This window comes from Oncorhynchus mykiss, chromosome 14 (genome assembly GCF_057628025.1).
Source record: "Oncorhynchus mykiss isolate SJ-2025 chromosome 14, ASM5762802v1, whole genome shotgun sequence".
Lineage (NCBI taxonomy): Eukaryota > Metazoa > Chordata > Actinopteri > Salmoniformes > Salmonidae > Oncorhynchus > Oncorhynchus mykiss.
In genome coordinates this window covers 35,905,346-35,922,500 of record NC_143035.1, presented here as the reverse complement: position 1 = coordinate 35,922,500, position 17,155 = coordinate 35,905,346, and the positions used below count along the sequence as shown (strand labels likewise).

General features: G+C 46.1%; 1 protein-coding gene across 4 annotated transcripts in view; it reads left to right on the top strand.

The window, feature by feature from the left end:
• Window positions 1–12,879, top strand: part of LOC110487789 (arf-GAP with Rho-GAP domain, ANK repeat and PH domain-containing protein 3) — a 60,978-nt gene extending 48,099 nt beyond the window's left edge. For 3 of the 4 annotated variants that reach the window (XM_090198853.1, XM_090198854.1, XM_090198855.1), the window contains 8 exons: window positions 4,016–4,133; window positions 6,331–6,459; window positions 6,651–6,787; window positions 6,935–7,053; window positions 7,483–7,546; window positions 7,743–7,886; window positions 10,221–10,259; window positions 11,366–12,879. In XM_090198853.1, coding sequence (XP_090054979.1) covers window positions 4,016–4,133; window positions 6,331–6,459; window positions 6,651–6,787; window positions 6,935–7,053; window positions 7,483–7,546; window positions 7,743–7,886; window positions 10,221–10,259; window positions 11,366–11,836 — 1,221 coding nt within the window. In that variant the 3' untranslated portion in view covers window positions 11,837–12,879. The remainder of the gene's footprint in view (window positions 1–4,015; window positions 4,134–6,330; window positions 6,460–6,650; window positions 6,788–6,934; window positions 7,054–7,482; window positions 7,547–7,742; window positions 7,887–10,220; window positions 10,260–11,365) is intronic. The other variant, XM_090198856.1, reaches the window with a different exon arrangement.
• The last annotated feature ends 4,276 nt before the right edge of the window (window positions 12,880–17,155 follow it).

The following is a 17,155-nucleotide window of genomic DNA, read 5'->3' as shown; positions in this document are numbered from 1 at the left end:
CATTGCACCGTCTGTTTGTGTTTGGTGCGCACGTTTGTCTATCACTCTGCATGTAGCAAGAACCATTCTATATACTTCCGGCCCGTCCTTGGACACTGTGCTATCTAACCTCCAAACGAGCTTCAATGCCATACAGCACTCCTTCCGTGGCCTCCAACTGCTCTTAAACGCTAGTAAAACCAAATGCATGCTTTTCAACCGTTCGCTGCCTGCACCCGCACGCCTGACCAGCATCACCACCCTGGATGGTTCCGACCTTGAATATGTGGACATCTATAAGTACCTAGGTGTCTGGCTAGACTCTAAACTCTCCTTCCAGACCCATATCAAACATCTCCAATCGAAAATCAAATCAAGAGTCGGCTTTCTATTCCGCAACAAAGCCTCCTTCACTCACGCCGCCAAACTTACCCTAGTAAAACTGACTATCCTACCGATCCTCGACTTCGGCGACGTCATCTACAAAATTGCTTCCAACACTCTACTCAGCAAACTGGATGCAGTTTATCACAGTGCCATCCGTTTTGTCACTAAAGCACCTTATACCACCCACCACTGCGACTTGTATGCTCTAGTCGGCTGGCCCTCGCTACATATTCGTCGCCAGACCCACTGGCTCCAGGTCATCTACAAGTCCATGCTAGGTAAAGCTCCGCCTTATCTCAGTTCACTGGTTACGATGGCAACACCCATCCGTAGCACGCGCTCCAGCAGGTGTATCTCACTGATCATCCCTAAAGCCAACACCTCATTTGGCCGCCTTTCGTTCCAGTTCTCTGCTGCCTGTGACTGGAACGAATTGCAAAAATCGCTGAAGTTGGAGACTTTTATCTCCCTCACCAACTTCAAACATCTGCTATCTGAGCAGCTAACCGATCGCTGCAGCTGTACATAGTCTATTGGTAAATAGCCCACCCATTTTCACCTACCTCATCCCCATACTGTTTTTATTTATTTATTTTTATTTTTCTGCTCTTTTGCACACCAATATCTCTACCTGTACATAACCATCTGATCATTTATCACTCCAGTGTTAATCTGCATAATTGTAATTATTTGCCTACCTCATGCCTTTTGCACACAATGTATATATAGACTCCCCTTTTTTTCTACTGTGTTATTGACCTGTTAATTGTTTACTCCATGTGTAACTCTGTGTTGTCTGTTCACACTGCTATGCCTTATCTTGGCCAGGTCGCAGTTGCAAATGAGAACTTGTTCTCAACTAGCCTACCTGGTTAAATAAAGGTGAAAAAAAGTAGCCAGTTAGCGACGCTTATGATAACCTTCTGGTGGGTAGACAAAAACCTTTACCCCCCCCCCCAAAAAAAACTTCCCAATTAAATGCCAAGTAGTTTTACCCAACATAACTAAAGGGAAAGGGGGATACCTAGTCAATTGTACAACTGAATGCCTTCAACTGAAATGTGTTTTCAACTATATCATGATTATTTGTATCAATTGGGTGGAGATTGTTCTGCCTTGGCACGTGCTGTAGCAGTAGACCTAACGACAGAAACATCACGAGACTGACACATTCCTCTCTTGCTAGATGCGCAGTTGACGGGGAATTACACTCAAACACTTTGTTTTGTTTTTATTACAGACATTTACGGTGTCTGGTTCTGTGTAGCTATCTCTTTACGGTGTCTGGTTCTGTGTAGCTATCTCTTTACGGTGTCTGGTTCTGTGTAGCTATCTCTTTACGGTGTCTGGTTCTCTGGAGCTATCTCTTTACGGTGTCTGGTTCTGTGTAGCTATCTCTTTACGGTGTCTGGTTCTGTGTAGCTATCTCTTTACGGTGTCTGGTTCTGTGTAGCTATCTCTTTACGGTGTCTGGTTCTGTGTAGCTATCTCTTTACGGTGTCTGGTTCTGTGTAGCTATCTCTTTACGGTGTCTGGTTCTGTGTAGCTATCTCTTTACGGTGTCTGGTTCTGTGTAGCTATCTCTTTACGGTGTCTGGTTCTGTGTAGCTATCTCTTTACGGTGTCTGGTTCTGTGTAGCTATCTCTTTATGGTGTCTGGTTCTGTGTAGCTATCTCTTTATGGTGTCTGGTTCTGTGTAGCTATCTCTTTACGGTGTCTGGTTCTGTGTAGCTATCTCTTTATGGTGTCTGGTTCTCTGGAGGTATCTCTTTACGGTGTCTGGTTCTGTGTAGCTATCTCTTTACGGTGTCTGGTTCTCTGTAGCTATCTCTTTACGGTGTCTGGTTCTGTGTAGCTATCTCTTTACGGTGTCTGGTTCTCTGTAGCTATCTCTTTACGGTGTCTGGTTCTCTGGAGCTATCTCTTTACGGTGTCTGGTTCTCTGTAGCTATCTCTTTACGGTGTCTGGTTCTGTGTAGCTATCTCTTTACGGTGTCTGGTTCTGTGTAGCTATCTCTTTACGGTGTCTGGTTCTGTGTAGCTATCTCTTTACGGTGTCTGGTTCTGTGTAGCTATCTCTTTATGGTGTCTGGTTCTGTGTAGCTATCTCTTTATGGTGTCTGGTTCTGTGTAGCTATCTCTTTACGGTGTCTGGTTCTGTGTAGCTATCTCTTTACGGTGTCTGGTTCTGTGTAGCTATCTCTTTACGGTGTCTGGTTCTGTGTAGCTATCTCTTTACGGTGTCTGGTTCTCTGTAGCTATCTCTTTACGGTGTCTGGTTCTCTGTAGCTATCTCTTTACGGTGTCTGGTTCTCTGGAGCTATCTCTTTACGGTGTCTGGTTCTCTGTAGCTATCTCTTTACGGTGTCTGGTTCTCTGTAGCTATCTCTTTATGGTGTCTGGTTCTGTGTAGCTATCTCTTTACGGTGTCTGGTTCTGTGTAGCTATCTCGTTACGGTGTCTGGTTCTGTGTAGCTATCTCTTTATGGTGTCTGGTTCTGTGTAGCTATCTCTTTACGGTGTCTGGTTCTGTGTAGCTATCTCTTTACGGTGTCTGGTTTCTATGTAGCTATCTCTTTATGGTGTCTGGTTCTGTGTAGCTATCTCTTTACGGTGTCTGGTTCTGTGTAGCTATCTCTTTATGGTGTCTGGTTCTCTGGAGGTATCTCTTTACGGTGTCTGGTTCTGTGTAGCTATCTCTTTACGGTGTCTGGTTCTGTGTAGCTATCTCTTTATGGTGTCTGGTTCTGTGTAGCTATCTCTTTACGGTGTCTGGTTCTCTGTAGCTATCTCTTTACGGTGTCTGGTTCTCTGGAGCTATCTCTTTACGGTGTCTGGTTCTCTGTAGCTATCTCTTTACGGTGTCTGGTTCTGTGTAGCTATCTCTTTACGGTGTCTGGTTCTGTGTAGCTATCTCTTTACGGTGTCTGGTTCTGTGTAGCTATTTCTTTACGGTGTCTGGTTCTGTGTAGCTATCTCTTTACGGTGTCTGGTTCTGTGTAGCTATTTCTTTACGGTGTCTGGTTCTGTGTAGCTATCTCTTTACGGTGTCTGGTTCTGTGTAGCTATCTCTTTACGGTGTCTGGTTCTCTGTAGCTATCTCTTTACGGTGTCTGGTTCTCTGTAGCTATCTCTTTACGGTGTCTGGTTCTCTGTAGCTATCTCTTTACGGTGTCTGGTTCTCTGTAGCTATCTCTTTACGGTGTCTGGTTCTGTGTAGCTATCTCTTTACGGTGTCTGGTTCTGTGTAGCTATCTCTTTACGGTGTCTGGTTCTCTGTAGCTATCTCTTTACAGTGTCTGGTTCTCTGTAGCTATCTCTTTACAGTGTCTGGTTCTGTGTAGCTATCTCTTTACGGTGTCTGGTTCTCTGTAGCTATCTCTTTACGGTGTCTGGTTCTCTGGAGCTATCTCTTTACGGTGTCTGGTTCTCTGGAGCTATCTCTTTACGGTGTCTGGTTCTCTGGAGGTATCTCTTTACGGTGTCTGGTTCTCTGGAGGTATCTCTTTACGGTGTCTGGTTCTGTGGAGGTATCTCTTTACGGTGTCTGGTTCTGTGTAGCTATCTCTTTGCCGTCTGGTTCTCTGGAGCTATCTCTTTGCCGTCTGGTTCTCTGTAGGTATCTCTTTGCTGTCTGGTTCTCTGTAGGTATCTCCAACCATGGGTGCTGAGGAGTTGACTAACCAGGTCCTGTACATGAGGAATGTCCCAGCAGGGGAGAAGGACGTGTGGCTGACGTTCGAGGCCATATATGAAGGACAACTGGGTGAGTAGCATTATATTACCATCTCTCTCTCTGACTGGGTAAGGAGCATTATATTACCATCTCTCTCTCTGACTGGGTGAGGAGCATTATATTACCATCTCTCTCTCTGACTGGGCGAGGAGCATTATATTACCATCTCTCTCTCTGACTGGGTGAGGAGCATTATATTACCATCTCTCTCTCTGACTGAGCGAGGAGCATTATATTACCATCTCTCTCTGACTGGGTGAGGAGCATTATATTACCATCTCTCTCTCTGACTGGGTGAGGAGCATTATATTACCATCTCTCTTTGACTGGGTGAGGAGCATTATATTACCATCTCTCTCTGACTGGGTGAGGAGCATTATATTACTATATCTGACTGGGAAATACTATAGAAAGTCTAAAAACATCTTGAAATAGCATTTAGTTCTAATAACTAAACTACCACTGTAAAATTATACAGTATCATGTCCTTCTGTGAAATACAAGTGGAATACAACTGGACTGTGAGAAAGTCTTCATGGTTTCAAAGAGAAGCTATCCCAGAATGGTTGTTTATATTCGGTAGAGCGTCCCCTACACCCCAAAGAGAAGCTATCCCAGAATGGTTGTTTATATTCGGTAGAGCGTCCCCTACACCCCAAAGAGAAGCTATCCCAGAATGGTTGTACAGAGCGCCCCCTACACCCCAAAGAGAAGCTATCCCAGAATGGTTGTTTATATTCTATAGAGAGCCCCCTACACCCCAAAGAGAAGCTATCCCAGAATGGTTGTACAGAGCGCCCCCTACACCCCAAAGAGAAGCTATCCCAGAATGGTTGTACAGAGCGCCCCCTACACCCCAAAGAGAAGCTATCCCAGAATGGTTGTACAGAGCGCCCCCTACACCCCAAAGAGAAGCTATCCCAGAATGGTTGTACAGAGCGCCCCCTACACCCCAAAGAGAAGCTATCCCAGAATGGTTGTACAGAGCGCCCCCTACACCCCAAAGAGAAGCTATCCCAGAATGGTTGTACAGAGCGTCCCCTACACCCCAAAGAGAAGCTATCCCAGAATGGTTGTACAGAGCGCCCCCTACACCCCAAAGAGAAGCTATCCCAGAATGGTTGTTTATATTCTATAGAGCGCCCCCTACACCCCAAAGAGAAGCTATCCCAGAATGGTTGTTTATATTCTATAGAGCGCCCACTACACCCCAAAGAGAAGCTATCCCAGAATGGTTGTACAGAGCGCCCCCTACACCCCAAAGAGAAGCTATCCCAGAATGGTTGTACAGAGGGCCCCCTACACCCCAAAGAGAAGCTATCCCAGAATGGTTGTACAGAGCGCCCCCTACACCCCAAAGAGAAGCTATCCCAGAATGGTTGTACAGAGCGCCCCCTACACCCCAAAGAGAAGCTATCCCAGAATGGTTGTTTATATTCTATAGAGCGCCCCCTACACCCCAAAGAGAAGCTATCCCAGAATGGTTGTACAGAGCGCCCCCTACACCCCAAAGAGAAGCTATCCCAGAATGGTTGTTTATATTCTATAGAGCGCCCCCTACACCCCAAAGAGAAGCTATCCCAGAATGGTTGTACAGAGCGCCCCCTACACCCCAAAGAGAAGCTATCCCAGAATGGTTGTACAGAGCGCCCCCTACACCCCAAAGAGAAGCTATCCCAGAATGGTTGTTTATATTCTATAGAGCGCCCCCTACACCCCAAAGAGAAGCTATCCCAGAATGGTTGTACAGAGCGCCCCCTACACCCCAAAGAGAAGCTATCCCAGAATGGTTGTTTATATTCTATAGAGCGCCCCCTACACCCCAAAGAGAAGCTATCCCAGAATGGTTGTACAGAGCGCCCCCTACACCCCAAAGAGAAGCTATCCCAGAATGGTTGTACAGAGCGCCCCCTACACCCCAAAGAGAAGCTATCCCAGAATGGTTGTACAGAGCGCCCCCTACACCCCAAAGAGAAGCTATCCCAGAATGGTTGTTTATATTCGGTAGAGCGCCCCCTACACCCCAAAGAGAAGCTATCCCAGAATGGTTGTACAGAGGGCCCCCTACACCCCAAAGAGAAGCAATCCCAGAATGGTTGTACAGAGCGCCCCCTACACCCCAAAGAGAAGCTATCCCAGAATGGTTGTTTATATTCTATAGAGCGCCCCCTACACCCCAAAGAGAAGCTATCCCAGAATGGTTGTTTATATAATATTTTTTCTGCAGAGCGCCCCCTACACCCCAAAGAGAAGGTGCTGGAGCAGGCTCTACAGTGGTGTAAAATGGCTGATCCTAGTTCAGCTTACCTGGTGGTGAAGAGAGTTCCCAGAGGAGAGGGCATCAACATCCTCACTGGTAAATACTGCACAGCACAGAGAAAGAACATGCTATTGAGCTTTATCTATAGAAACAATCACAATCAAAAAAATAATAATTTGATTGTCGATTTTGATTTTGCTCAATTTCTTGTTGCTCTTACATCCATACGTGACATATTTTATTCGTGGTTTGTCATTGTTATACACAGTGTGATGTTCTATTCACAGCCTACAAGAGTGAGATAATGAAGATGGGAGTTCTGAAGTGTCGTGAAGATCCTCCCAAACTCCTCCACGGAAAAGTATTTCAGGAACACACCTTTCAGATCAAAGACCACAAGCTGCTACTGCTGAGGGACAAAAAGGTATTTCTGCTCTCACGTCACGGTCACATCTTGGTCATCGGCACTAATTTGGACCCGACGTAGTTATCGCAGGTGGAGCTGTGATCCGTCCGTTTATTGTCTGCCCTGTACATCTTTTCTCACTGTACGATATGTCTGTCATTTCAGAGCATCAAGCCGGAAAAGGAATGGCCTCTGAAGTCTATGAAGATCTACATGGGAATTCGAAAGAAGCTGAAACCCCCAACTAGATGGGGCTTTACTCTCATGATGGAAAAACAGCAACTGTTAGTGTTCACTTGCTACACATTATTTTGGTCATATTACAAAGGATGTCTGGAAAATCTTCAATACAACTTTTATTGGATAAGATTGAAACATTATATGTTTATTGGACGTACAATGTTTTCTCAAGTATTTGAAAGTCGTCGTTGAGTTCCTCATTGTTTACTGTAGTGACTGGTTTTGCATGATATCAGACGTTATGATATGATGTAAGTGAACTACATTGTTTTTGGAGGGAGGCTGGAATGTCTTGTTTAAGATCTGCCTCTCCCCTCCCCTTTAAATGACATCTCCTTCCCCTCCCCTTTAAATGACATCTCCTTCCCCTCCCCTTTAAATGACATCTCCTTCCCCTCCACTTTAAATGACATCTCCTTCCCCTCCCCTTTTTTAAGAGTCAATCACTGCTTTTGTGTTTTTGTGTCTCCCAGGTACCTTTGTTGCTTTTGTGAGTCCGACCTATGGGACTGGGTCACCAATTTCCTCAAAGCACAGGTATGTTGTGGAGCCTAGTTCCCCTCCCCAAGTGTCTGGCTTGTGTTGCATCACTTTTACATGATTTAGAGTTTGCTTACCCCCATATTTTGGGGGGTATAACACCTACGATTTAGATTTGTACTTTTGTCTGTTTAATTTTATCCATTTGATTCCGTTTTTGAGTCATTTCTATTCACTTGATTGCTTCTAACAGAATGATGACCCCCGACCTCCGGTGTTGAGGTGTCACTCCTCCTCAGACATCTCCAAACAGAAGTTTGGGACCATGCCTCTAATACCAATCAGAGGGGACGGACACGAGAGCAACTCTACCATGCTGTCGGCCAATCAGACTCTGGTACGTTCCAACTGTACCATGCTGTCAGCCAATCAGACTCGGTTATGGTTCTGCAGGAGACAACCACCCACACCCTCTACCTACCCTATACTTTTAAGCCTGTCACACGCTTCCCAGTTGAAATAGTTTGAACATATATTATGATGACATTTTTGGGGGTTGTGGGTAAAAAATATTTGATATTTTTGTTAGTTTTGGTGTGGCAGTTTTTTCGGCTGTTCATGCGCACTACATTTTTTTCTTGAGGTGAGTTGAACTTCGGTAGCCGAAAGGTCTACGCCCCTTTGTCTGTGATTGGTCAACAGTACTACTCCTAGTAGGAGCGGGAACTATGGATGGGATTCTTTAATGACGTGTTTGTCGTCATCCAGTGAGAGACAACTAGTTTTCATGCATATTTCTTCACATGAGAAATACTGCACCATCTTAGTCTGATGTTAAATTGGTAAAACGTCAATTATGTTGAGTAAGTGTGTAATGGCTATGTTTTTGCTATGGCATCTCAAGAGGGACAAAAGGTAATATTGCTGCTTTTTTTCTTGTTTTTCAAACAAAGTTTTGGGAGTTTTCAAGGTACAGTCATTTACTTTGCCTAGCCGAGTTCTGCTAGGAGCAAACCGAACCTAGTCTGGGGAGACATTAGCTAACCGAACCTAGTCTGGGTAGACTTTAGCTAACCGAACCTAGTCTGGGGAGACTTTAGCTAACCGAACCTAGTCTGGGGAGACTTTAGCTAACCGAACCTAGTCTGGGGAGACTTTAGCTAACCGAACCTAGTCTGGGGAGACTTTTGCTAACCGAACCTAGTCTGGGGAGACTTTAGCTAACCGAACCTAGTCTGGGGAGACATTAGCTAACCGAACCTAGTCTGGGGAGACATTAGCTAACCGAACCTAGTCTGGGGAGACATTAGCTAACCGAACCTAGTCTGGGGAGACATTAGCTAACCGAACCTAGTCTGGGGAGACTTTAGCTAACCGAACCTAGTCTGGGGAGACATTAGCTAACCGAACCTAGTCTGGGGAGACTTTAGCTAACCGAACCTAGTCTGGGGAGACATTAGCTAACCGAACCTAGTCTGGGGAGACTTTAGCTAACCGAACCTAGTCTGGGGAGACTTTAGCTAACCGAACCTAGTCTGGGGAGACATTAGCTAACCGAACCTAGTCTGGGGAGACTTTAGCTAACCGAACCTAGTCTGGGGAGACATTAGCTAACCGAACCTAGTCTGGGGAGACTTTAGCTAACCAAACCTAGTCTGGGGAGACATTAGCTAACCGAACCTAATCTGGGGAGACTTTAGCTAACCGAACCTAGTCTGGGGAGACGTTAGCTAACCGAACCTAGTCTGGGGAGACTTTAGCTAACCGAACCTAGTCTGGGGAGACTTTAGCTAACCGAACCTAGTCTGGGAAGACTTTAGCTAACCGAACCTAGTCTGGGGAGACTTTAGCTAACCGAACCTAGTCTGGGGAGACATTAGCTAACCGAACCTAGTCTGGGGAGACTTTAGCTAACCGAACCTAGTCTGGGGAGACTTTAGCTAACCGAACCTAGTCTGGGGAGACGTTAGCTAACCGAACCTAGTCTGGGGAGACTTTAGCTAACCGAACCTAGTCTGGGAAGACTTTAGCTAACCGAACCTAGTCTGGGGAGACTTTAGCTAACCGAACCTAGTCTGGGGAGACATTAGCTAACCGAACCTAGTCTGGGGAGACTTTAGCTAACCGAACCTAGTCTGGGGAGACTTTAGCTAACCGAACCTAGTCTGGGGAGACTTTAGCTAACCGAACCTAGTCTGGGGAGACGTTAGCTAACCGAACCTAGTCTGGGGAGACATTAGCTAACCGAACCTAGTCTGGGGAGACGTTAGCTAACCGAACCTAGTCTGGGAAGACTTTAGCTAACCGAACCTAGTCTGGGGAGACTTTAGCCAACTGAACCTAGTCTGGGGAGACTTTTGACACATCAGTACCACTAATTATAGTTGATGTTTTTAACTTTGAGAAGATTCCATTAACCCAAGTTGTGTACTTCACACACAAAGCTTGTTTTTATTTTTGTATCAAGATCACTCCTTTCTGTAACCCTTTGGTGTCCAGTATGTTTATTATTCCTTATACTTCAGTATCCCCCAAATACTATCCCTTTACTGTATAGTATTCACTATGGACCAGTTTCCCTGACACAGATTAAGACTAGTTCTGGACTGAACAGCAAGTCAAAGTGTCATTTTGGAGTGCAGTAATGGGCTTAATCTGGGTCGGGGAAACTGTCTCTGCGTGTCTGTATCTCACGGGGTTGTACTGGTGTCCTTCTGTCTGTTCTCTGCAGCGAAAGCTTCACGCCAGAAGGACACTCTCCATGTTTTTTGTAAGTATACACACCCTGGTGCTCTGTCATTTCAATGTTGCATGTTTGTGTTACATGCTGTTTTGAATGTTCATGCTTACCTTTATTCTGTGTGGCTCAGTTGGTAGACCATGCCGCTTGCAACATCAGGGGTTGTGTGTTTGCTTCCCACAGGGGACCGGTATGAAAATATATGCACTGACTACTATAAGTCGCTCTAGATAAGACCGTCTGCTAGATGACTAAAATGTAAAATATATACAGAATAAATGTGGACTTCTCCGCTCATCTAACAAGAAGCTAAGGATGAGAATGGGATGTTTATTTTGAAGGTTGCCATTGGACATATTTAACGCTCTCCTAACTTCCCTAACTAACAGTTCTCCAAAGCGCCTCTCTATCTGTGTAAAGAAATTCCCTTGGTTTATACAGGGACTATATCTGACTCAGCCACACCTCCACTTCCTGACAGAAGCCCTGACTTCCTGGTTTTACAGCATCAGGATGTTGATGTAGATGTTTGAAGTGTAGACAACAGGATGGACTGGGAGGAGATATTGTTCTCCAGTATTGTTCTGGTTCTGTGGCCCTTTGCCTTGAGGGGGAGGCCTGAGAGGCTTAGTGAAGTACCTTGTGTTTTACAGAACACAGTCTGCTGTGTCTATTAGTCTACTGGTGTACCTACTGGAACTAGCCCAGCCCCAGCCCCAAATGCATTTACAAGGGAATTGTTTTGCTTGAATTTTTCTTTTGTCCCTCTGCGTTTTGAGTAATTGTCTTGAGGTTGTTGCTGAGGCGCTAGAACAATGGCCAGACCTTAATAATAGGAAGTCTATTGTTTTCTAAAGTAGTTGTCAAAGAAGGGCAACTCCCTTCCATGTTTGTCTGATTTAAATGAACCACACGTGTTTCTTTGTCACTGTAATGGCAGATCATCTCCTTAATACCTACCTAAAGTTCCTAACAGATAGCTACTTCTCAACCCCCTTATTAATTATAATAGCTCTACTTCTGCTTTTGCCTCAGGCCTCCCAGTTCTTTACATAGTGTATAATCAAACATACAAATAACTCTGGGATGGGTTCAAATTCTAATCCCCCCCCCCCCCCCCCCCAACCTCCACGCAGCCCATGAAGGTGCAGCAGGACTCGTTCTCGGAGTGTCCAGAGAGGACAGAGCCAGAACCCCCAGAGCCTCTGTATGAGGAAGTAGGAGACTTCGGCCTGCAGGTCCTCAAGTCCCTGGAGACCAGCTTCCTCTCCAATAACACCTCAGAGACCCAGGTCCCTGACGGGCCCATGAGCCTCAGCCTGGGCCCACGGAAGACCTGCTCCCTGGACCGCATGATCGGCCTCAACCCGGTGCACTCTCTGGGGCCGGGAGGAGAGGGTCTGCTGCCCCCTGCTGGTTCTCTGGATACCCTGGTCCTGGGTGGAGGAGGGGACCTCCAGGAGTCTCCCCAGCCAGCGCCGAGGAGGAGGCAGCAGCACAGGCCCTGTACCCCCTCTCAGGAGCTGCTCCTCCAGGAACTGTCCTCTGTCTTCACCAAGAAGACAGAGAAGGAGGAGAAACTGCCAGGAGAGAAGAACGTAATCTGAGGAGAGTAAGAGATGTGTGCACATGTATTGTAGACTCAGCCCAGACAGACAGACAGACAGAATACTGTAATAGCATTGGCGTATGGACACAACCCATTTGTTTGGGTGGTGTGTCAAAAATACATGATCAGATATGAATAAGCATTTACTTATGTTTTATCCTACAAACTACTTAACTGTTCTGCTATCACTGGTATATACGATCCGTTTTATATTGAAAGATGCCTTTTGGATTATAACGACCTTGCTAATTGCTTTAGCTATGAACTATGGGACACGTTTTTGTACTTGTTTTTGAATCGTTTACTAAACGACTGAGGGACAGGAGAAATGGATGCTTCTCTCATCAGGCATGTCTGGTGGTGATGCATTAGGCATTAAACCATTATTTTTGTTAGTATTAAACGACTGGATTTTAAATATAAATGTGTTACAGTCTGTATGTAATAATTTATTTTTAAATAATATTTTATCAACTTTTTTTTGTAAAAGCTGTGAAAGTAAGAAAAGGAGAGCTTTGCTTCTAGAAGCTACGCTATCTAGCCAGTAGGTGGCAGTATGCACTATCTCCTAGACAGCCACAGATAACCCAGTGTGTTGCTACACTATCTGGCCAGAAGGTGGCAGTACGCACTCACTATCCTTTGTAGTACAAATGGATCCTTCGTTTTATTCACCGTTGCACAACCACTGTATGATGTGAATTTAGCCAAATATAACGATTGTTAGTGGCACTACATCTGAATATTCTGAATTCATGTATACACTTCCAAGTCTAATGCTTTTTCATCAATATGCCATGTTCAAGATATCCTCCTTTTTCATCAGTCTAAATAGACAATAATATATTCCAATTTGACTGCCTTTGCCTTTGCCAAGTGTGTTATAATGCATTTGCCTGCATTGTCGTCCATTAGTCATTATTCACAACTTACTGTAAATAGTGTACATTCTTCTGTATGCTTATACCACTTCAATATTCATTATGCAGTATTTTATGTTGCTACATGAAGGACTATATTAAATGTGATATTTTTGTTTTATGATGCGTCCAATTTCTTAATTTTCAACTGAGTCAACTGAGAATTTGACTCTCATTTTACATTATTTGTAATAGATGAGAAAGAAATAAGAAACCCGCACACTGTTCTTTTAATATATCATGGTCCAAACATACCAAGACAGTCGTGAAGAGGGCACAACAAAACCTTTTCCCCCTCGGGAGGCTGGAAAGATTTGGCATGGGTTCTCAGATCCTGAAAAGGTTCTACAGCTGCACCATCGCGAGCATCCTGACCGGTTGCATCACCGCCTGGTATGGCAACGGCTCGGCATCTGACCGTAAGGCGCTACAGAAGGTAGTGCGTACGACCCAGTACATCACTGGGACCAAGCTTCCTGCCATCCAGGACCTCTACACCTCTACACTTATTTTCCACCATAATTTGCAAATAAATTCATTAAAAATCCTACAATGTGATTTTCTGGATTTTTTTTCTCATTTTGTCTGTCATAGTTGAAGTGTACCTATGATGAAAATTACAGGCCTCTCATCTTTTTAAGTGGGAGAACTTGCACAATTGGTGGCTGACTAAATACTTTTTTGCCCCACTGTAGCTCAGATGTACGAGTGCCTTTTTAAAAATGTTACATTATTTGTATATGCAATTAGAGTGTGACGTAGCACAGAGCTAGCGTCTGAGTAAGTGACGTTTAAATGTTTTGTCATGGTTCTTTCATTACCTGGTGGTCTTCTGTCTTCTTACTGCCTTGACGGTGACACCTCGTGCTAAAGAATCACCATTCTCTGTTTATCCTCTTTGTCCAATCAGATTCCTTTTTTTTTAAAGTCAGACTTTGTTTTTAATGGATTGTTTTAATCTAGCATGGGGTCTAGATTAAAGAGCAACGAATGACAAAGGACGCCAGGAATAGGAGATGAGTTTAACAAGTGCCTGTTGTCATCTGTACATTGTCAGTTTGTTTCTTCTTCTACTCTGACCTGAGAAGCCTTTTCTAAACCTGAGACAGATCTATATTTAGAAAAATGTTCAACAAATAACCAGGTAGTGCAGAAGGCTTCCCTCATCAGTTCTCCTCCTCCTCCTCCTCACGGTCAATGATTGTGGTTTTAAAAGATAACTAATGAACGTTACACTTTTTATTACTTGTTGCCAAACGGTAATTTTCTACTGTTTTTAAAATCTTTAATTCCAACTTCCATCTCTGACACCAGTTTGTTCCAGTTGGAATAGATGCAGTCAAAAGGACTATCCCTCCCTGATGTCGAAGCTTCTACCACTCTCCCCTTCTATCTGCCACTCTCCCCTTCTATCTGCCACTCTCCCTTTCTATCTGCCACTCTCCCCCACTCTCCCCTTCTATCTGCCACTCTCCCCTTCTATCTGCCACTCTCCCCTTCTATCTGCCACTCTCCCCAACTCTCCCCTTCTATCTGCCACTCTCCCCTTCTATCTGCCACTCTCCCCTTCTATCTGCCACTCTCCCTTTCTATCTGCCACTCTCCCCCACTCTCCCCTTCTTATCTGCCACTCTCCCCTTCTATCTGCCACTCTCCCCAACTCTCCCCTTCTATCTGCCACTCTCCCCTTCTATCTGCCACTCTCCCCTTCTATCTGCCACTCTCCCTTTCTATCTGCCACTCTCCCCCACTCTCCCCTTCTATCTGCCACTCTCCCCTTCTATCTGCCACTCTCCCCAACTCTCCCCTTCTATCTGCCACTCTCCCCCACTCTCCCCTTCTATCTGCCACTCTCCCCTTCTATCTGCCACTCTCCCCAACTCTCCCCTTCTATCTGCCACTCTCCCCTTCTATCTGCCACTCTCCCCTTCTATCTGCCACTCTCCCCAACTCTCCCCTTCTATCTGCCACTCTCCCCTTCTATCTGCCACTCTCCCTTTCGATCTGCCACTCTCCCTTTCTATCTGCCACTCTCCCCCACTCTCCCCTTCTATCTGCCACTCTCCCCTTCTATCTGCCACTCTCCCCAACTCTCCCCTTCTATCTGCCACTCTCCCTTTCTATCTGCCACTCTCCCCAACTCTCCCCTTCTATCTGCCACTCTCCCCTTCTATCTGCCACTCTCCCCAACTCTCCCCTTCTATCTGCCACTCTCCCTTTCTATCTGCCACTCTCCCCAACTCTCCCCTTCTATCTGCCACTCTCCCCTTCTATCTGCCACTCTCCCCTTCTATCTGCCACTCTCCCCAACTCTCCCCTTCTATCTGCCACTCTCCCCTTCTATCTGCCACTCTCCCCTTCTATCTGCCACTCTCCCCTTCTATCTGCCACTCTCCCTTTCTATCTGCCACTCTCCCCTTCTATCTGCCACTCTCCCTTTCTATCTGCCACTCTACCCCTTCTCTCCCCCACTCTCCCCTTCTATCTGCCACTCTCCCCCACTCTCCCCTTCTCCAGGGGCGGACTCAGTGATTTGGAGGCCCCAGGCAGAGGCCAGTCTGAGTCCCCCCTCACCCCTCCTATGTGTGTGCACAACATTTTGTTATCGGTTTTATACTAATGACACGTAATTGAACTGTAAAAATGTGTCACCTTTTAATGTGCCATGTGCACAACCAGTCATGTTGTCATCGGATTGTCAAGACATAACAGTTCAAAGAGTAGGTTATCTTTGCATGGTTCACCCAAAGTAATTCTGTCATCTGAACAGTGCACTGTGCAACCCGTCAACTTGCCTTAGTTTCAGCCACCTGCAAACGTATCTCACCAGAGAAAGCATTGGAGAGAGTGAAACAGTGCCCTTGTGTCTTACTATCATCTGTAGCCTATGTATCTGATGACACGCCATACTCTTATTGGACAGAAAGCATCAGGACAGACATGTCCTCTGCCGTCATGGCGATGGCAGTATTATCAGCAGCACCTGTCTAAAGAAATGCTTCAATTTAAGTAATTAAATCCTCTTTATTTTTTATTTTCTTTGCCCACGCTAAAAGCACCTCATTGCTGCCTGAAGTGGAACATGGGCGGGGGGCCTCGAGTGGAGCATGGGGGGCCTTGAGTGGAGCATGGGGGGGCCTCGAGTGGGGCATGGGGGGTCTCGAGTGGAGCATGGGGGGGCCTCGAGTGGAGCATGGGGGGCCTCGAGTGGAGCATGGGGGGTCTCGAGTGGAGCATGGGGGGGCCTCGAGTGGAGCATGGGGGGCCTCGAGTGGGGGGGGGGCTCAAGTGGAGCATGGGGGGGCCTCGAGTGGAGCGGGTGGGGCGGGGGGGCTCAAGTAGAGCATGGGGGGCCTCGAGTGTAGCATGGGGGGTCTCGAGAGGAGCATGGGGGGGCCTCGAGTGGAGCATGGGGGGCCTCGAGTGGAGCATATGGGGGGGGCCTTGATGATGTGAGACCTGAGGCAGTTGCCTCTCCTGTCTAATAGTAAGTCCGCCACTCCCCTTCTCTCCTTTCCTCTCCTCTCCTCTTCTCTCCCCTTCTCTCCCCTCCTCTCCCCTTCTCTCCCCCTTCTCTCCCTTCCTCTTCTCTCCCCTTCTCTCCCTTTTCTCTCCCTTCCTCTTCCCTTCTCTCCCCCTTCTCTCCCTTCCTCTTCTCTCCCCTCCTCTCCCCTTCTCTCCCCCTTCTCTCTTAACCAGTAGCTTTCAGATGCAAAATAAGCAGACATATGGAGAGGAGGGCTTTCTCCGGCCCTCCTAAAGTTTCAGATTGTATGACAAATCACGTCCCCCTGCCCCCCCCCCAACCCCACACAGACTCAGCAGACAACAGCTTCATTAGAGTGAAAGAGGGAGTTTTTGCAGCTTTGTCGAGTCAAGCTCAGACCCTTTCCCCTTCTCAATTACTCCATTGTTGGCACCGGCTTCAAGTTATTGCACTCCAAACCATATGGCTCAGTTGAGACGCCACAAGTGATGCCATCTCTGCATCAGAACCTTACCAGAGAAGTCCAGTTCAGGGTACTAGACAGGCTAGCACCAAGAGTTGTGGTATAGAAACATATAGGAATATAGTCAACCATTGTCAACATACAGGGAACGGTCAAATGTAACATAACAGTTGAAACTCCAAAAATGTATTTTAATACTGTTATTACTATATTATAACCATGATTACCAGCATTATTACTCAGATGAATCATATGAAGTCATGTAAAAAGGTGATAACACACCATTCAACTAGAATCCTACCGTGATAAACTGCTGTTAAATAACAGAAAGCCGTCTCCTGGGTGTACAGCACATAGACGTGGTGTTGCCAACAGCTCTAGGGACCCACATCCCTTCCAGGGGCCTATGGCCATACGGTGGTGTTTACTCTGCTGATGAGGTCAGGT